The 21,653-nt window shown below is 43.8% G+C and overlaps 1 protein-coding gene across 2 annotated transcripts in view; it reads right to left on the reverse strand.

Moving 5' to 3' along the window:
* Positions 1–2,334: 2,334 nt before the first annotated feature.
* The window catches only part of LOC105465321 (tachykinin receptor 1), a 152,798-nt gene continuing 133,479 nt past the window's right edge, over positions 2,335–21,653 (reverse strand). For both annotated transcript variants that reach the window (XM_011713730.2, XM_011713729.3), the window contains exons 4-6: positions 9,461–9,611; positions 7,108–7,304; positions 2,335–5,598 (exon numbers count right to left, since the gene is read on the reverse strand). In XM_011713730.2, coding sequence (XP_011712032.1) covers positions 5,307–5,598; positions 7,108–7,304; positions 9,461–9,611 — 640 coding nt within the window. In that variant the 3' untranslated portion in view covers positions 2,335–5,306. The remainder of the gene's footprint in view (positions 5,599–7,107; positions 7,305–9,460; positions 9,612–21,653) is intronic.

The raw sequence follows: 21,653 nt of genomic DNA on the forward strand, positions 1-21,653 counted from the left end.
TCCCAAAGTCCTCGACTCGTCGCATTGGGTGATGGTTTCAGCATTTGAATTTGTGGGGTGGGGGGACACAAAGCTGCAGTCTATAATATAACACATACCAAGTCTTCTATTAATTAGTGCACCAGTAAAGCATCTAGAGTAGTGAGATAAAACCTAGAGATTTCAGCAGAGAGAGCGTTGGGAGGAGAGGGCTTCCAGGGATGGGAGCAGTGTTGGATGAAAGAGTAGAAAACGAACAGAAACTGGAAGTAAAAAGAAGAAAGGAAGGAAGGTGGAAGAGAGAGAGAGAGAGAGAGAGAGAGAGAGAGAGAGAGAGATACACAAAATGTAGGAAGCCTAGTTTTGAATCTGTATGATAATCTCTGCAGCTACTAGAATATGTACAGCCAACATGCCATCAGATAGTGACTGTGACAGGGCAGCTGGCCCTTAGGGTTCATGTCATTGCTGATGTTGTTTAGTCATTTGTTTCTAATTATCAGTCTTTTCCCTTTGCAAGCTGCCCTGCTTGAGAGAGAAGCCAGGACCAAAGTATGCAACTCCTTGATGCTGAATTTGGTGCTTGTGAGATATGAGACTCCATGGCCTCTGTCCTCTTCCTCTGTTTTCCTGAACTGGGTAGAAATAAAGAACAGTGTCTCTGAGCATTGCCTGTGGGGTTCAGGGAAACAATTTCTACAATCAGATGCTCCTTTCACCTTTGAAGATGAAGGAGAACATTCCTGGTGTGTCCCCACCATACGCACTGTGCTAGGAGCCGTGACTGAAAGACTGCTCTTGGATTCTGAGCTCAGGAGCTCCATCAGAGTATTACTAAAGCCAGGTGTGGTGCCCAAGGCTGAGCACTTTCATTGTGCAGGCAGGCCACACATGCCTAGGAATAAGTGAAAACGACTGACTCTGCACGAGAATGTCTGCACTCCGCATCCTGAGTTATTTCTTGATTTGTAATTTCTTCAATTCGCAGTCTTCCCTCAGCTAACAAGGGAAGAGTGAGCATACCCCTTCGTTATGAATTTGGAGTCTTTACTGCCACAAATATTTTAAATGACATTCTACAGCTTTAACTCATCTGAGTATCTGAGGTGAGCTATGATTTTATTCCAAAGCTGTTTCTAGCTTCCCAGCAACCATTCTGGTTCTCCCAGGGCTCATCTGCCTCTCGCCGCTCTGAAAGTCTCCAGTTCTTGCCACTCTTTTATAAACAATTTAAATTGTCTCCTCCTCCTGGGGAACAGAGGGTGAATGATTTCTTTTGAGAAGATTCAGCTTTAATTGCACCTCTTATTAAACACACACAATGTTTTACATATGATTTGTGGGGAACTTGGAGGGGACTTGCAGATTCCTTAAAGCTTATCCACCTACTCCCATTGAAGATGCCTCGATTTAAATAAAACATCTGTATTACTTGTTTCTGATACTGTGTTGGATAGTCTATGTTCTCAAAACTCCCTCTTTCAGTGCCTTTGCAGTTGTTGCCACTACAAGTCTGTTACCAGCTGCTTATTGTTCTTTTGATGGAGCTGCTGGGGGTGAGGTGGCCCAGGGGACAGGCAATCCAAGGTGTACGAGGCAGATTGCCAGGGCTCACAGGGATTATCACTGATGTTTCAAAGCCTGCCACAGGTTTCCTGACATGTGTTTTCAAACACAGGGGGCTGGATCAAAGCTTGGGTGGCAGTTGTGGAGGTACATGGCTCAGATCCCTCTTTGAGGAAGAATGGCAGGGCAGTTGGCTGACAGCCTCCAGCTGCAGGGCTTCGGCATCCACCATGGTGTTCAAACACAGAGCACTTTCCCCAGAGAGCCCCAGCCCGTGGCTGAGCACGGCAGGGCATCAGGCTTAGCCATTTCTGCTAACATGCAGTGTCTCTCTGGGCAATCTTTGCACATGTTGGGCTGGAAGCTGCACTACAGTCTAAGGCTCTTCCTAACCACCCCTTTTTTCCCAGGTGTCAGATTGGCATGGTGGTCTGAAGGCTGTCTCCGAGTACTTCTGCTTTCTTTCCCCGTTGTCTTTCTCAGATGTTATTTCCCCCAACCTCCTGTCCTATGAAAACTCTTGTGCTTATAACTCGATTGTCGTGTCTGCATCCTGACACGGCTCTCTTCATAGGCAACATCACTGTCATTTCACATAATCCCACCTCCCTTCCCAGATCTCAACCTGAGAACAGTTCCCACGTCTTCCCAACCCATTTCATCACAGAGGTAAGAGTTTGCTGAACATTGATTCCATCCTTCTAGCTACGCAAGTTATTAGGGTTCCTAGTACCATCCCATTTAGTGTCCTATAGGATGTTTAGGACCCCTAGAGAAGAGACAGAGGCGTGAGAGAGTGAAACACATACTTTATTTCTGTGTAGATATTCTTTCCAGGAGCCCAGGCTTGAAAATGTGGAAACCTCAGGAATGGCCCCTCTCCACTTATACTCTTCTCCCCACAAATTAGGCCAGTGAGGTCAGCTCCTGAGTCCCCTTTCCCCAGGATTCCACTCTGTCCTTATCTCTTAGTATTCTCCTGGGGCATAGGGAGGGGAAGGACTCTTGTTCTCTAGCTCCTCTCATAAAGGCTCCCCACTCCCCTCCTCAATTAGTGTGGTCTAGGAACTGTGAGTTCAGGACATACATCAGGGCTCCTCCCTGAGAAAGCATGAGGAGGAGGAGGAGGAGGAGGAGGAGGAGGAGGAAGAGATCGGCACAATACAAATATCAGTGTCAGCAACGAGATCTCACATTTTGAAAGTCACATAACAAAGATGGTTCCTTGATATTTCATATTCTATTACTACTGGACATTACACCAAGGAAACACACTTAGATAAACACAGGGTGACGCATTTCTAGAATAAGAATGTGACCCATGCACAGTACAAATCACGGTGCTTCTCACATGTGGGAGATGATGACATTTTTGTGTTAGTGGACATTGGAGACTGGGTCAGAGGAAGGCTTGCTGGCACTCTCCAAGCAGATGCTTTGCCATATTGGAAACTGCCCAGGACCATGCAACATTCCCTTTTACTATGCACAGAGATGATGCTGTTCAACCTTATTCCTTTAGGTCCCCTGGAATGACTGACAGCTCCCTTTGTAAGTACCCCAGAGAACTCTCATTCCAGAGGCTCTCCAAAGATCCCAGTCTTTGGCTTGACTGCCCATGTTGAGCGTGGGTTTTTAGAACACTGTGGAGAATCTGTCCTCTCAGATGCCTCCACGACTGCTGGGCACCTTGGACTCACTAGGACTGGTGAGTTAGTTAGTGATGGCCAATAAGGTGGGCTCCTCAAGAGCTGCAGGGGCTGTGTGTCCCCAGCTCAGGGCAAAGTCCAGAGCAGGCGCTCAGTTAATCCTCATTGAGCTCAACTCCAACCTTCTCTTCCATAGATGGGATGTCCCCAGCTTCTTGACACCGTCTTCTTAGGTACTTCTCATAATCATGTTAGCTGTTTACATCCTTCCAAAGTGAGTAATCCATACACAGCAAGGGTCTCTTGGAAGTATGACTAATGCTTAGGGCACTAACTTTTGTTGCTGCTAAATTTTGTCTTCCATTTATATATCTGCAATGATCTGGCTTCACTTAATTTATTTAATACTTCCTATGCTGCTTTGGAGAATGTGGTTCTCGAGGTTTTCTGGCTTATACTATTGCTTCTTCCCCCAGGCCTGCGGATACCCTGGTAGAATTAGAGCCAATAGGACTGGCAAAGGCTGTAAACAGTGCATTGTTCTCCCCTTAATGGTATGGATGTGGCACATGTGCACCCATTATGTAAACTACCAGGAGGACATTCATGGATGTTACACGAAGCTTCTGCTTCCAGCCAAATCTGGACAAAACACAGATCTGGGAGACAGAAAAAGAAAACTGCGTGCTCATCTTCTGGAAACTCTAAATCCGAATTAGGATTCAAAGCATTCAGTTCATGGCTCTTGGAAGACTGACTGTCCTTTAGGGTTGATGAGTCATTCTATCTTGTAGAGACAGGAAGCTGGCAAAGCCATGGGGTAGGGAGGAGACATTCAGAGAGTCTGAAGGGAAAATGCAAGATGCTCTCTTCCCAGAAGTGCAGCTGCAAAGTGCAGCCTTCTCGCTTGTCGCACATATGAGCATGATGCGAGTGTAAAATTAAGAATCAAGGTTAGGGCCCCCACCCTAAAATACCCAAAAGGTCAAAGCAGGAAGCCCATGTTTGTCTTCTCTGACAGTGTTCTGCAGCTGTGAAATTCAACCTGCTAAAACCGGATGGATGTAGGCTTTGGCATGAAGTCCTCTGCTCTGTCAAAAGCCAAAACTTTCCAGGAGAAGGAATGTACTCAGGATTTTAAGACAAATCGGAGAATGTCTGAGATGGATAGTTACAGATGGCCTTAGCAGTTGCTACATCTCCAGGAACTGGGTATTATTTATGAAACTCACTGCTTCTATTCTTTTATTCTTTTTTTTTTTTTATAGAACAAACAAAAAAACTCCCATACAACCTTGAACCATATGATGTTAAGATTCAAAGGAACACTTAGATTATCTAACTCAGCCTCCTTGTTTATAAGTAGGAAAAGAGGGTCATCCACACATTAAATGCAGTGCAAGTCTACCAACTCCTGGTCTGTAAGAGACATTAGCAGGTATCAGTGGACATATTCTGCTTGCGTCGGCTGCTCAGGACAGTCACTGGGGACATAATGTGGAAGCTCGAGGTTCTTAATCTCATGATGTGTAAATGCACTGAAATACTGAGATGCCAAAAAGGGGAATACATATGTTTCTTTTCACAGATGCTTTGAAGAAAGGGCTAAATTTTTCATTTAGATGTTATGTGGCGCTTTCTTTTGTTCATCCTGTCAAGTGTAGGCTGGGGTGATGGGAGCCTCCAGCTGCAGGAGGCTAATGTGAAATAACTTTATTGAAGTAACACGGGGCTCCAGGAAAATGAGTCTTCCGGGTCTGCAGCTGTGCTGCAGAATTCATCCTGAAATGAGCACTCACATGCAGCCAAAGTCACTTCCAGAATCATAGAATGAATGGGCTTTTGGGAAAAGCTGGTCCAAACTTTTATTTTACAGGCTCAGCAGAGTTCAATGACTTGGTTTGAGTCACATAGCATGAAGGTGGCAAAGATAGGGAAGAATTGAGATTTTTTTTGACTTGAGGATGAAACGTTTTCCCTAAGCCATACTGACCCTTTTTGCAAGCCCCAATGTGAGGGTGTTTCTAATGGTTCCAGATGAAGGGCATTTCCATGCATGAAGGGAGGCAGGACAAAGGCAGTGGGGGCTGCACCTGCCAAAGGCCCTGTGACCTAGGAGACCACATTGGAGGAGAAGCTGAAGCTCTCTGTCATGGTTTTGGAGTCGCTTCGTGAAGAGCAGTTGGAGGTCAGGTCCAGGGATGAAGGTGTGGCCTTGGGGCCATCCTCTGGCTCCTCCTCATGGGCCCCCACCACTGTGGAGATGGTGGTCTCCAGGCGGCTGACTTTGTAAACACTGCCCTGGGTCTGGAGATAGCGGGTGGATTTCATTTCCAGCCCCTCATAGTCACCAGCGCTGATGAAGGGGCAGCACCGGAAGGCATGCTTGAAGCCCAGACGGAACCTGGAGAGTGAGCAGATGAAGAGGTGACCCTTTGGGATGGCCTGCTCAGAGGGCTGCCTACCATTGCATCAGCTTGTTAACACATGGACATACCCAAGCATGATTCTGTTATTGTTTTTAAAATTAACTCACAGCTGGAGATGCTGAGGCCAAAAAGGCTTAAGGGTCAGTCAACAAGGTCAAATCCAAGACTAGAAAAAAATCCGTCACTGGAACAATCTTTATGTGAAATATGTCTTTACTAGGGGTGGCCCTGAACTATGCTGTCTCCCCCCACATGGGGTCAGCAGACTTTGGGTCAATTCTACATCAACAAAACGCATTCACTAAGTGTTTACTATGTGCACAGCGCTGTGCTAGTTACTGGGTGGTAAAAACACATATCAAGATTCAGTCCTTCCCCTCGAGTAGCCCATTGACTGAAGGAGGACTCTCCGCCATCATGTTCCTTCAGTGTGCCTCAGTTTCTCCGGTTGTTAAATGGGAAGAATTAACCTTTACTTAAAGGTATGCTGCTAGATTTAACCTAAAAAAAAGTGCAGGCGGGTCATGAAACTTTTAGAAATAAGGGTGAATGTGTGAGTTAGACTAACAGAGACCCTTTGGACAAGTTAAGAGAAGGTCTTTCCCCAAATTCCTAGTACCCGAGTGTCTGATTCACAGAAGGCACCTTACAGGCTGAGGACTGATGGATATAAAGATGGTAACAAGCATTTTATTCTTCTCCTTCCTCTCCCACCTCCTTCCCCACCCGGAGGCTGGTGGTGCTCTGAATGACAGACTGTGCTGCAGCCATTGTGTGTCCCAGACTGCTTTTGGGAGCCCTCTGCACCCCATGGTGAATTCCCTACCGCTGACCACCATTCCTGAAGGGCTCTGCCTTCTGTTACTTCTCTGACGTTGGCTTCTGCTGCAGGATGGCTCTCCCCAACCCATTTGACTAAGTGAGGGCAGGAATCAGGCCTCTGGGGTCACAACTCCTTTTTGCCTTACCTTGTCCTGCTGGAACTGCTGGAAGAAAGTGGGTAAAGCTGCTCAGATCATAAGATGAAATGGGAAGAGGACAGTGAGAGATCAGAGAAGGCAAATGTGCTCTGTGCGGGGATGGAATTCTTTCTGCATGCATAGCCCACTGTGTACTGGATCCACAGAGCAGAGTGAACAAACTCACACGCCACGGCCTGGAGCCTGGATCCAGCTTGCAGACCTGCCTTACAATGCATTAACCACAGAAGTTTTTAATTCCCCCACTAGTTGCCAGTATCTATAAATCAGAAGAGTTTGGACAATAATATGGATTTCTGGTTCCCCTTGGAAAAGAAAAAAAGAAAATCAATCCACTCTGGGCTCCCATTCCTGGATGGTGATAATCAGCCAGGCTGAGTTGTGTGATGACAAGTTAACTGCAGTCCCCGCTTGTCCCTCTTGTCTCACAGCTGGGTTTACTCATTTAGGATGAGGTAGATGGTCTTGTGGCCCCTGGAGAGCTCATGGGGTTGGGGTCCTTACCTGTCATTGAGGCAGCAGTAGATGATGGGGTTGTACATAGTGGAGCTCATGGCCAACCACATGATGGCCAGGTAGACCTGCTGGATAAACTTCTTCAGGTAGAGATCCGGGTTGATGTAGGGCAGGAGGAAGAAGATGTGGAAGGGCAGCCAGCAGATGGCGAAGGTGCACACCACGACGATCATCATTTTGACCACCTGGCAAGAGGGTGAGACAGGTGAGACCACCAGCACATCCCCCTCTCTCATGGCTACTTCCTTTTTCCTCCCATATCCTCACTGTGCACAGTATGGGATAAAGTGGGAAGTATTTAAAAGAAGCCCCTTCAAGGAGGAGAAAGGATCCTTACTACATGGTGCTACAGGACTTTGGTTATGTCAGCTGTTCTCGAAGTGTGGTCCCAGAACCAGTATCATCACCATCCCCTGGGAACTTGTTAGAAATGCAAATACTTGGACCCTATTTCAGACTTACTGAATCAGAAACTCTGGGGATAGGAACCCAAATTCTGGGTGTGACAAACCTTTCAGATGCTTCTGATGCATGCTCACATTTGGGGACTACTGTGTTACATTATTCTTCATGACTGGAGGAACCCAGGGAGACAAATTAATGAGCAAACGTGAAAGGTTGTTCAGGAGGGAAAGGCCTGGGGCAGCAGGCTGGGTGGGCGGGCACAGCAGAAGGGGTGGGACAAGGGGAGACATAGTGAGCTAGGGCAAGCTGCTTGGTTTGGAGACTGAGCGGGAGGGAAGGGGAAGGGAAAAGATTTGACTAGCTGCAGTCAGGGAGTGCCAGATGTTTAAAAGCGATTTAAAAGAAGGTTTTGTGAATACTGGATACTATGATCTGAATGTTTGTGTCGCTTCAAATTTATATGTTGAAATCCTAACCCCTAAGGTAATGGCATTAGCAGGTGGCCTTTGGGAACCAATTAGGTCTTCAAGTCAGAGCCCTCATCAATTAAATTAGTGCCATTATAAAATAGGACTGAGAGAGACCCCTCTCCCCTTCTACCATCTGAGGACATAGAAAGTGCCATCCATGAACCAGGAAACAGGTACTCCTGAAATACCAAATCTATCTGTGCTTTGATCTTGGGCCTTCCAGCCACTAGAGCTATGAGAAATCAATTTCTATTGTTTTTAAGCTCCCAGTCAAAGGCATTTTGTTATAGCAGCCCAAATGGACTAAGACACCAGGCGATGTAACCCCTTCCCAAGACATCTTTAGCAAAGAACTCTACAGCATTCATATAATGCTACGCAGAGAAGTACCAACAGAGAATACTATGCAAAGAAGTACCAAAGAATAAAAAAAGGAATGAGAAAGCTCTTTATATACTGATTTTCAAAGATCTTGTCAATTTTGAGTGAAACAAGTGAGAACAGCATGTATTTACTATTTGTGTAAAAAAGAAGAGAAAATAATATATATTTACTTGCTTATAAATGCCAATATCTAGAAGGGTTAAGAAACAAATAACAATGGTTACCATTGTATGCATATCTGTGTGTGTCCATGTGTGCGTGTGTGTGTGCAAGCTTGGGGCCTGGGTAGATGGCAGATCTAGAAGGGAGAGAGGCTTCCCGTGATAAGAATTAAATTTTTTTAAATATTTCATTTTGAACTAATTGAAGGCCCTCAAGAAGTTGCAAAAGTAGTGCAAAGCAATTCCAGGTACTCTTCAACTAGCCTCCTGCAGTGATATCATCTTACATAACCATCCCACATTATCAAAACCAGGACACTGATCATTCATCAAACTACTGACTGTATTTGGGTTTTGCCAGTTTTTACATGCACTCTTTTTTTGGTGTATAGATTTATGAAATTTCATCACAAGTATAGATGAAAACACAAGCACAGTCAGGATACAGAGCTGCTCCATCACTGCAAAGAAACTCACTCATGCTCTTGCTTTGTAGGCCACTCCTTCCAAGCCCCCCCAAACACTGACTCCTGGCAACCTGATCCATTCTTCATCACTATAATTTTGTTCCTTTGAATGCTTTTTGATGTTTGAACCACGTGAATGTATTATCTTGTCAAACTTTAAATAAATAATAAAAAGAGGACCAAATCACTCTTCGCTGATTTTTTATTTAAGTGTGTGTGTTTTAATGGATCAACAGGTTGCAATTACTCTTAAAGAGCAAGCGAGGTGGCTCATGCCTGTCCAGCCAGATCTGGGTTCCAAAGACACTGAAGAAAGATTCCTCTCCTCTCTGTTGTTCCTCAGACCTAGGGATATCTTGTGCTTGCTGCCTCTGGGGCTCACAAGTGTACTGTCCCTTCTCGACAGCCTGTTGTCTGTGCCAGGGTGGGTTGGTTCTGCCTGCCCCCTGCTCACCTTGCGCTTGGCAGAGACTTGCTCGTGGTAGCGGTCAGAGGAGTCCCCGGGGATCTCACTGGCCCATAGTGTGATTCCCACTACGGTGTATGCATAGCCAATCACCAGCAGGGGGAGGAAGTAGATCAGCACAGTTACGCAGATGTGGTACCTACAGCAAGGTAAACAAGAAAGGTCAGTATAAGATACTTATTGTTTCAGGTTTTTTTTGTCTGTTATTGTTATTGCAGGGGCAGTCAAGGCTTGGCAGCTACCTTTCTCAGCATTTGCCATTAATGAGCTTGGGCTATAAAGCACACTCCAGGGAGACTTGTCACCTGCATAGGGTGGAGAGGTGATACTAATGAATACACTACAGAAAACAAATCTTTTCAATTTATGTTTTTCTTGTGAACTTTTTCCATAATGAATACTCCTGCTCAGATTGAAAAAAAAAAAAGAAAACATTGATGACAGGGCACTGAATCTGTTGTATACTCATGGCAATTTCAGTTGATGATCAGTTCAATATCATTCGCTTCCCCCGCAAAAAATGCAAACTCAGGCTACACTAATAGAACTACAGTCTCTAAATGAAGGAGGTAATTATACCACTCAATTCATGCCTGCCAGACTACACTTATGCTCAATTTAGTACAGCGTTGTACACCAACTAGTACATTCAGTTGAGAACTACCATGATGGCTGATAAGGCCCAATTCATGCTATGTGATAAGTGGATTTATCTGTATCAGAATAATTAGCTTGAATGAGAGAGATAAGACTAATCCTAGAACTAGGATTAGTGGGTGGGTGAAAGCCACATAGCATAAGCCATTTCTAAGCCTAGGCTTTAAGAATATATCTTCACATAGAAGCTGCCTGGGTCCCTGAATTACCCCTCGGAAGACAGATGCCAACTGACTCACATTTGACTGGGACATGAGCAAGAAATAAACCTTTGTGGTGTTAAGCCTCTGAGATGTTGAGGTTTGTTACGGCAGCACAATTTATCCTTTTCTGTTAAAGGGAAGGCTTCTTTTAAGCAGAAGACTTAAATTAGGTTTTTGAATTTTGGGAAAATGTATTTTTTCTCAGGGGTTGGGGGTCCTTGGGTTGTCTGGTTAGTTACAGCCCTTTTCTTAGATATGAGTACAATGGAGATACTCAGAATTCCTAATAATAATAATAATAATACTAGGAAGAACAGCTAATATTTGGGGGCACTTTACTCTAGGTCACTGTGCAAATAACAATGCTAATGATAGTATTAATAGCAGAAATGGTAGTTAAATTTGAGTGTTGATAAAAAGCACAAAGCCAAGCATTTTACTAGCATTATCTTATTTAATCCTTAAGCAAATGATTGGGTAGGTACTATCAATCCCATTTTGTAGAAGAGGAAACCAAATTTAGAATTTAATTAATTTTCTCAAATTCACAGCTGGTAAAGGGAGGAGTTGAGATTAGAATTCAGGTCTGTGATGTCAGAAAACCAGCTTCTTGTCAATGGAGAAAAGTCACCCAATGATTTTTTTCTTCCTCTCTGTTCACCATTCATGCTTATTTTATGCAATGATTTTCTTCCAATGAGGAACACCCACTTATTCACTCAATTTCTCCTTTGTAGATACTCTGTTTGCTTTTTTGTAAAGTCTCATAGTTTTTGCTACTTATTCAGTCCCTCTGCATATCAAATTTGCATTTGAAGATACTCGAAGAGTGCTTAAGTGACAAATCACAGATTGCACCAAGCAGGGTGTGAGTGCGTGTGTTCTGTGCAGACAGGCTGCTCCAGTCTCACCTGGCTTTCAAAGCCCTCTGAATTGTTACCTCCTGTGGGAGCCTCAGGGCTCTCCAGCCACCATGGCAGGGATTACATATTGTGTTTCCTAGCTGATCTCAGTCCCTCCTGGTTGCTGTAATGGCATTGCTTGGAAGCAAAATGTTTGGAGACTACAGGGGTAGGGAGAACCTGAAAACCTCCAAATTGCACTGACTTCTCCTACCTGAAAGAATAGCCCTGCCTCATGCAGACTAATCGTTTGTGACCAAAACATGTCAGCTGAGCTTTGCCGAGACATTGCTGCAGGGCACTGAGCGAGATTGGGTCGGAGTGTGATGGGAGGACACTCTGGTCAACTCGCTGATGCTCCTTACCCTGGACCAGTGGCCCTCGAACTCGAGTGGGCTTCAGAATCACCTGGAGGGCTTCTACAATCCCACAGGGCTGGGTCCCATCCACAGTTTCTGACTCAGCAGGGCTGGGGTGGGCCTGAGAATGTGCATTTCTAACAAGTTCTCAAAAGATGCTGATGTTGCTGTTTGTGATTCAGACTTTGAGAAACATTGTCTTAGGCCAAGGGTTCTCAACCCCAAATGCACAAGAAATCACCAGGAAAACTTTTAAAATGATCAGTGCCCAAAGGTATTTATTCAATTGGCTTGCGGGTGGGAGCAGGAAATTACATTTTAGAAACTGTCCCCAAGTTATTCCAATAGACAGCTAGCACTGAGAACTCTTTCAGACCCTAGGTATGCAAGCCTATTGGGACTCCATTGTTGTCTGTGATTTAATGACTTTATTAAAGTGTGTATTAACTGTGTTTTCTGGTTCTGTATCTGAGGCTTTGGCATCTGGGTCCCTGCAGCTCAGGGAGGGACTGACTCTTTCAGAGCTAATTCTTTGAGAAAACAAACAACTTTCCACTTGGATGCCTTTCATATGCAAACTAACCGAAACACAGCCCATACTTCCACTTGCTTGCTTTCTTGGGCTCTTACAAGGTAGGACACTATTTTCCTGCCCTAATCACCCAAAGGCAGGCATCAGACAACTAGGGGCAGCTCCTACACCGTGGAGGCTGCTGAAGTCATTCAAACCAGCCAATCTTAAACCTGTTTACCTGGCCTTGCCTGCTCCTCCCTGAGAAAACCCCAATAAAGGCTTTCCTGTGTGGCTTGGCTTGGTGTGGGGCCATGGCCCTTTAGCTTGGGAACTGTGAGTAATAAAGTGTCTTTCAGTGGCAACCACGTCCTGATCTGTTGGCCGCACCATACCTGAATACAAAATACAATCTGCTCTTTCCCTTTGTGAAATCACAGATCAGATCATTATGAACATGCAAAGATAAATATCAGTCTTTTAAAAATCCTTCCCTTTTTAAAGAAGCAACAGTAATTGTTATTTATTTGAAAACAACAAAAAAATATGGGCTTAATTTCAGCTAAAAGGTGTTACAGTCAGGAACATTGGTTTTTCCATGTTCCTATAGGGATAATTAAATACAGCATAGAAATAGGATCCAGCAATTCTATTTTTAGGTATAGACACCAAAAATTGAAAGCCAGGACTCACACAGACATTATTTGAATCTGCACACAACACCATTCACTACAGCTAAAAGGTGGAAGCAACCCAAATGCCTACCAATAGATGAATGGACAAACAAAACGTGGCTTCTATATGCAATAGAATATCATTCAACCTTAAAAAAGAAGGACGTGATGACATGTGTGACAACATGGATGAAGCCTGCAAACATTCTGCTAACTGAATAAGCCAGACACAAAAGGAAAAGCATTGCCAGGTTCCATTTATATGATCTATACAGCATAGGCAAACTCATGGAGACAGAAAGTAGATGAGAGGTTTACCGGGAGTTGGAGGGAGCAGGTGGGAGCCATTGTCTAATGGGTACAGAATCTGTTTGAGACAAAGATGGGGATGATTTTGTTTAGGGGTGGGTGGATAGAACATTTCAGCTGTTACAGAAAGGTTGAAATAAAGAAGTAGCTCTGGAAATGGATAGTAGTGATGGTTGTACAACCTCGTGAATTTACTTAATGTCACTGAATTGTACACTATAAAATGGCAAATTTTGTTATACATATTTTATCACAATAAATTTAGTAACAAATTATGTAAGAAAAATTGAGCGAAGCTGGCATTCTAGGTTTCCAGATTCGCAGTCTTTTGCTCCCCCGAGGCACTTGACAACTACACCCTCCCCGTGCCACATCCCCACTGAAAAATAAAAGGCAGATTTGATTCTTGGATGAGATAAAAGGTTAAACACATCCTTCTAAATATTGCTCAGATAAACCCCATTTACATAGAAATTACAAATGGTCAATCCAAACAGTGTCCAACTTATCAAAAATTATAAATGAATGTAGGTCAAATCAATGAAATTCCATTATTAGAAAATATAAAATTCAATACTTTTTTTTTTACCTTGATGTCTTTTTAGAAAAGTATATATATATATATATATATATATATATTTTAACCATATCTTGTAATTAACTGGAGATACGTCTATTTTATGTGTATATTTGTCAAAATCATTATTTTAGAGAGCTGGTCAATGAGCCAGCACAATCTTATTTTGTTTGGCTCCATGTTTGTTTTGGCTTTCATTCTGCTATTTCCTAGATTTCTGCCAGTTAGGATTTTATCAGCTCTCAGAATAAATATCTGCCTTGGGAGAAGAGATCTGGGGTTAAGGATACACTATAAGTGAGCATAACAGCAACAGCAAGAGGCAGCAACAGAAGAGACTGGCTGGCCTCCAGCTGGTGAGATATGTGCTGGGTTGTCATAGACATGAGAGAACCCAGCACAACGATTTTGATCATTAAATCCTGCTGATGGACTCAACGGAACTTTCAGAAGGAAGGCTCAAGCAACAACTTCATGCCTTTGTTCATCCCTGTAAGCAGTGAATGAGGCTTGACACATTTTACAGGATAAGCTTCCCAAATGCAGACCATGTAGCCTCAAATCCTGCAGATTCCCTTGTCCTTAATGCCGTAATATCTTGGTGCTCACTAATCTAGGTTTCCTTATGTCCCACTAGCTGGGATCATTGTCGAAAGCAAGAATAGTTTCAGTTTCTGAAATAATCCTCAGGATTTGAAATCAAGGTTGATAGGTTTATTAAATAATAACTAGGTGTTGTCATAGTGTACTTGGTGGAGACTCTGGGTGCCTTAAGGTAGGGGAAGAAGGCGGCCAAGAGGGCACAGCTCTGGGTTCTCCATCTTTATTCTAATGAGATAGCTCTGCTTTGCTGGGTTTATATATTGACTTTCTGTGGATGATATTGTTCAGGGGTGGGTGGGTAGAAAATTTCAGCTGTTACAAAGAGGTCAAAGAGCATTGATAGAATCCCAACCCCGATCCAATGCATTACCATTCTTTGCAATATCCATACCACATGATCATCCAGAATCTTCTTGAATACCCCTTGTGACATGCTGCTCACTACTTCTAAAGCTGAGCTACATCAGTGACCCTTGGAAGCTTATTAGAGATTCAGACTCTCAGGCTCCACCCCGAGGGACAAAATCAGAATATGCATTTTAACAAGACTACCCAGTAATTCCTGTGTATGTTCAATTGGAAGCACAGAGCTCTTGGTCTTGGTTACACATTGGAATTGCCTGGGGAGCCTTGAAAAATTCCAATGTGTAGATCCCACTCTAGAGCTTCTGATTTAATTGGCCTGCAGTGCAGCTTTGGGCTCCAGAGATCTAGAAGCTCCCCAGGTGATACTCCTGTGCAGCTGGGGCTGAGAATCACTGGCATTGAGACTTCTGATGCTGGTAGCTGCGACTGATGCAGTTCCTCCTTAAACCCAGTGAATAACCTGTGGTCACGTAGCTTTCACACTTAATCCTACGTCACAAGCAAACCTGCATCTGCAAACCTTCTGGGATGGTCCTGCAAACGCAAGGTGACCATGAACTTGTGGTTCCCCAGAGCCCCCTTTGCATTGAGGGCTTTTGAGGCCATCTCTCATTTGATACTAGCTGAGCAGCCTCATTCCTCCTGCTCTTTCTCAAATGTCCCTCATGTTCTCTCTCCTTCTCACAGCATGGTGCTAGATTCTTGACTTTTTACTTCCTGGAAAAAAAATAGCAGGTCAATGTGGCTTCTTGACAGTAGAAGAAAGCAATACTCATGTATTTCTTGGTTGACTCACATCTGGATGTTACAGCCAAATTCCAAAGATCTTTGAAAGTTCTCTTGGAGGCAGGCAAAAATTGCAACTGGTTAATCGATAAATTCAGCAAAGATTTATTCAGCACCTATTCTATATCTGGTCCTGTGCTAGGGGCTGCGGACACTGAGGAGAGTTCCAATTGTTTTCTTCTTCTGGAGCTCACAGTCTGCAGGGGAGTAGTGCCAAAGAGTGTGCCATGGGAAGTGGTTGACAGTGGTTACCTCTTCAAGGGGAGTGGAGACATTGAGTAGGGGTGTGAGTGAGCCTTTTTCAAATATAGATACAATGTAAAAATTAAAAATAAACCTAAATACAATGGTCCAGTGTTTTGTGCATGTGTGTAAGTGTATAATGCACTGGTGAGATATTCAACCAAGCTGGTCAAGGAAGCTTCCTGGAGGAGAATTGCATGGCTAAGCCCTGATACACAAGTAGGAGGTAGGCAGGCGAGGTGGGCACTATCGGGAGGGGAGGGAGCAAGTGCAAAGGCATGGGGAAGGAGCCTGGCATGAGGCGGGCACTAAGATGCCATTTGAACTGAACAGGACATGGCTGTGTGAGGAAGTGCCAGAAGACTTGGCTAGAAAGGAAGACAGAAGCAAATCACAAAGGGCCTTTTATGATAGCCTGGAGAGTTGTGATTTATTCTGAAGTTGGTGGAAAATCATGAAGTGGTTTTAAACAGAGAATGAACACGGTCAGATGCTTGTGCTCTGGCAGTAGTGGAGCAAGTGGACGGAGGTGGGAAAGCCCAGAGGCAGTGAGCCTTTGGGGTGCTCTGCGGACCCGGCAGGAAGTGGTGCTGGCCTAAGTGAGGGCTGTGGCAGGACGGATGGACGTTAGGAGGGGAGAGATTCAGGAAGCACTGTGGCTTGCAGGAAGAGCTAGTGGACTTGGCTGTGGATGGCAGAATTTACCTGAATTTCTGGCCTGGGTGAATTGGGGAGTGAAGGTGACTGTCACTAGTGTGGGGACCCAGGAAAGAGGAACAGGCTTGTCGGGGGGAGTTGGTAGATTGTCTTTTGGACATGTTGACCTTGAGGGCCAGCAGTTACATGTCTGGATCTGGATTTGGGCTGGTATTAGATTTGGGAGTCCTCATGTGTCCAAAAACCATAAGAAGACAAGGGGATGCAAGATGGCTATGAGAAGAGAGGAGGTTCACATCTGGGGGGTGGGGGCAACACCAGGGGAAAGGCTAGAGGGGAGAGGTAGGAGCAGGGGGAGAGAGACTCCAGGGGCAGGTAGAGTCTGCCTTTGTGAGGGTGGGAACTTGATCTCTATTTTTGGACATCAGAGACCCAGGTCAGATTCAATTTTAGTGGCATCATCAGAGAAAGTGATGATGGACCAGGTGAGTCAAGTGGGAAGGGAGGAACTGGAGGCAGTGGGTGTAGACTCCATTCTTAATACACTTGGCCATGGGAAGGAGGGGAGAGAGCAGTCGTTAATTGGGGCCAAGGGCCAAAGGAAGCTGTCTGGGTGTCTGGTTGAAAGGATAGGGGATATGTCTACCCTGGGTTATAGAGACCCGAGTACATGTCCCATCTTTCTGCTCTTCAGAGACAGGCCAGGACAAGGCCTCCATCAACTGCATCCAGACACAAGTCCTGGGCAGGAATGTCCCAGAGTCACCCTGTCTCGCGATGGGGTGAGCCATCAAGGTAGATGCCCAAGCGCACATATTTAATTCATGGAAGAACTGGTGTCACAGGATCCCCATGCTCAAACACCGCTGCCTCCTGGTGGAGTCAGTTCCCCTGGGGCAGCTCCTCAGTGGGAAGGCCACACTGACACCTACCAATGAACAAGACAGGGAACGAAGCAAATTCTTACTGCAGTCTCTGCTCAAATTGCACAAGTCAGAATTTCATTGTGTTGTTCTCCAGGTTACTTTTTATATATGACTATTTCATCTGCTTGATTAGATTAAATGTTCCTTATAGGCAGAGCCCATGTGGTGCTCCTCTATTTTCATCACCAAATCGGCACCAAGGAAATACTTCATAGAAAAATATCATCTTGGGTTTCAAAAAACATTAGAATTCTCACCATACTTACCCCCCTCATCCAGCAAGAAGCCCTCCTGACAGCATCCTCCGTAGAAATTGGCCCAGCATCTGCTTGAATGAGAGTGCCTGAGCTTTTCTTACCTATTTATTCTTTAATAGATAGGTTTCTCACTACAAGTACTATATACTCATTGTCGATTTGAAAATACAGACAGGCATTGAAAAAAACTTCAAGGTTTTTCTAATCATGTCACCTAGAAATAAATTCTGAGAAAATGGATTGATACCTTCCTATATCTTCCTACACACGCTCATATTTGTACACACATAAGCATACTGTTAGATTACCTTAAAAACAATGCTATGTCACAATCATCTTTTTATGTCAATAAATATTTCTATAACAAAATTTTTAATAGCTGTGATAATGTTCTATTGCATGGAGGTACTGTAGTTATTTAGCTAGTCTTCTATTTCTTCTATTTGGTACATTTGAGTTATTTACAATATTCTAATATTTAAGTGATACTTTAATTAACATATTCAAATATGTGTTGTTGCTTCCATTTTTATTTCCCAAGATTAAAGTCACCAGACCTAAGTTAAAGGGTTTTTAAAAGGTTTGATATATATGGTCAGTTTCCAGAAAATATGTGCCAATCTGTACCAGTTTATGAGATTACCCTTTCATTTGCACAGCTGCACTGGGCATTGTCAAGTATCATAGTGTTTGCCAACATGATAGGTCACACATGCTCCTCTAATTCTTAACTCATTGTAAATTAAAATTTTATAATTGTATTAGTCCATTTTCATGCTGCAGATAAAGACATACCTGAGACTGGGTAATTTTCGAAAGAAAGAGTTTTATTAGACTTACAGTTCCATGTGGCTGGGGAGGCCTCAAAATCACGGCAGCAGGTGAAAGGCACGTCTCACACGGTGGCAGACAAGAGAAAAACTTGTGCGGGGAAACTCCTCTTTTTAAAACAATCAGATCTTGTGAGACTTATTCACCATCACAAGAACAGCATGGGAAAGACCTGCTCCCATGATTCAATTACCTCCCACTGGGTCCTTTTCACAACACATGGGAATTCAAGATGAGATTTGGGTGGGGACACAGCCAAACCATGTCAATAATTATGCTTTTTCATCATTTTCATTTCTTTTTTTGTGAACTGCCTGCTTGTATAATTTACCCAATTGTATGTTGGGGTGTTCACATTGTCTTTCCTAATTTGGAAAGAACTCTTTATGGCGTCTATCATATTATACTTAGAAGGGCCTTCTCCATTCCAAAATCACAAAAACATTTACTGATATTATTTATTTATTTATTTTCATTATAACTATTCAGCCAATGAAGGATTTATTTTGTGGTGAGTATTATGAGAAGAAACTCCAAATATTTTTTTCTCCAACGTCGTTTACATTTTTCCCAGGACCACTTATTGGATACTCTATCCTTTTCCTGATGATTTGAATTTGCACTTGGACCACATACCATTCGCTATATTCTTGGCCCTGTTTCTGAGTTTTTGTTCTGTTTCCTTCATCTGTCCCTCCTTACTGGTGTCAGCTCTGCACCATCTCAATTTTTATGACTTTGTAATACATCCTTTATCTATGGCAGTACAAATCTCCTCTTATTTCTGGGATAGAAACTGACCTGGATTACTGTGGTCTGAACTCAGATCACACAGGACTTGAATCGTTGAACAAATGAACCCTTAATAGTGGCTGCACCATTAGAATGTCCTGAATTTTACTTAGTTTTTTAAAATAAAATAGCTTCAGACCTGCACGTTTCTTATGAAGAAGATTAGAGAATGGTCTCAGTTATTCACAGCCGGGTTGTTAGCTTCTCAGAAGAGATCAGGTTGTAAATCCACTGGCCCCTCCCAGCATGACATGCATGATGAAGTGTAGTGGTGAATGCTGTTGGTCTGCCTTGGATCTCATGTCCCCATTACAGATTCTTTCTTGGGCAGCAGTCTTAGGCAAAAGAAAAAAAAAATGTTCTGAAAAGGGTATGTTGCCAGGAATGGCTCAAGAGTCTGGGAATGCTCTCACGAGAGGTATTGAAACACAGACTCATGCAGGAAGAAGCTGAGCTCCCTCACCCACACTCCTCCTCACTCCAGTCTGCTTAGGGAGAGGAGGGAGGGCAGTAATGGTATTTGAGGAGGCAAGTGGCTGATAGTCTTGCCTGAAATTTCAGCTGGGTGGATATGTTAAGAAAACAAACAAAACTTGAATTCTAAAGCTTCTGCAGGCTTTGAATTGCTGCGAGAGAACAAGTTAGATGGTCTTTGGGTTGGCTGGGGACCTTACTGTATTTTGGAATAGGAAAAAATAGGACAGAATCCTAATTTAGGGGGGAGTGAAAATGCTAAATTGATCTCTGTGGGAAAAAAATATCAAGAGTACAGGTAACAAGAAAAAGGGAGAAAGATTCCATATTAAGCATGACAGAAAGAGGGGCGAGAAAGAGCATGGGTACACCTGAGCCCCATGGTTGGAAGAGGGACTTGCAAAAGGACACAGCCAGCAAGACATTTCCTGCAGGGATGGCTGCTCAGTGCATTGCAAGAACAGTGGTATCTGAGTGCGGACTCAAGAAAACACAATTTTGTCCTAGGCTGTAATTCCCTGATTCCACTCTTCAAATCTTTAGTAAAATATGCCTCATCCAAAAATTCCATGGTAGTGTGGCTTTGAGAAAATAAAGGAGAGTGACTGTTTCCCAGAGTGGAGTCAAGTGGGCAGGCCAGAGCTGGTGGCAACCACAAAGCGCCTAGTGGTAAGTTAAGGTTCTTAGGGTGGGGAACGGGATGTGGTGGAGAGGGAGACCCTGCCTCACGCAGCAGGGAGGCAGAAAGGGACCTCCTGAATCTGTATTATGCTCCCTGGTCAGCCTTCCCAGCCTGGCAAGATGTCAGTCATCTGAAGATTCCTGGAATCTCTTGAGGATGTTCTTCAAGTCCCCTAGCCCCAGATACAGAAATGTGAGACAGGTAACTGCCACCAGGTGGTGCCAATCTGCAGCCGGCACCTGGACCAATCAGTATTCATTTAGGTGACCGGCATTTCAGTAACCTAGCAAGAAAGCAGCATGCATTTTATGAGGTCGAATTCATTACACGCCACACAGTGCCCACCTCCCAACCCCTACATTTCTTACCATGTCATGGTACAGTTTTCCGGTATGTGGGGTATTTTGTTTTAAACCACTGTAGCATGAGTTTTGCAAATTCCCTTGGAATATTGCAACCCTATTAAGGACAAGACTGCATTTGATATATGACATTTGCTCTGAGTATCAGTGGGTACTGATACATGTTTTGCTGATATAATCCACCCGCTTTCAAACCCTCTTAACTCTATCGTGTTGTGCTCTGCTTGAGGCTGAGTTAGCTGACTATCGCATCGCTGCAGTGGAGGGCTTTTTGCTGGGTGGGTAGGCAGGGACAGATCTGGGATGAACTTCTCTCGCTGCAGCAGCTGGAATGAACACTGAGCTGGGGGTGGAGGTTGTGGGAGACGGATTGGATACACACAGCAGAAGTGAAACTTGTATTTTATCATTCTGCCAAGCACTCCAAATAAGCTTATTTTTGGTGGGACATTGTTTAGAAACTGCTTCAATTGGTGCCAACAGATATGAGTAAACATTTCTTGATATAGGTAAGTTACACCACAAATGTGGGTGTTGGTTGGTATTTTACACTTCCTCTCATCTCTCTGGAGTTTGAAAAAGCACTGAAAATAATCAAAACACTTTAGTCCCAATAGCCTGTGACTAATAGCCATCCATGTCTCTAAGTCTGGACTAAGCATCCAGACTCATAGCCCTCATGCTAAGTGCCCATTCTCTTTGCTGTGCCCTGAAAATATGTATTCTTCACAAGACAAATATTAATACAGCCACTACTAACAATTGGCCAGGAACCTTTCTTCTGAGGAAATTTATTATCAAGTGCAATACAATGTAAATAGCTATTGGCTTGCAAAAGATGTAGAAATTTCATATTTTCTACCTACAGTAGTTTCATTGTAAAGGTGTTTCTGGAGAGTGGATTCCACTTCATCTCATTACCTCTGGGACTTCGGGTAAAAGACAGATATTGCTAACCCCATTTTAAAAGGAAAAATTAAGCTGTAGGGAAGGTAATTGTCTTGTTCAAG

Source organism: Macaca nemestrina, chromosome 13, assembly GCF_043159975.1.
Source record: "Macaca nemestrina isolate mMacNem1 chromosome 13, mMacNem.hap1, whole genome shotgun sequence".
Classification (NCBI taxonomy): domain Eukaryota; kingdom Metazoa; phylum Chordata; class Mammalia; order Primates; family Cercopithecidae; genus Macaca; species Macaca nemestrina.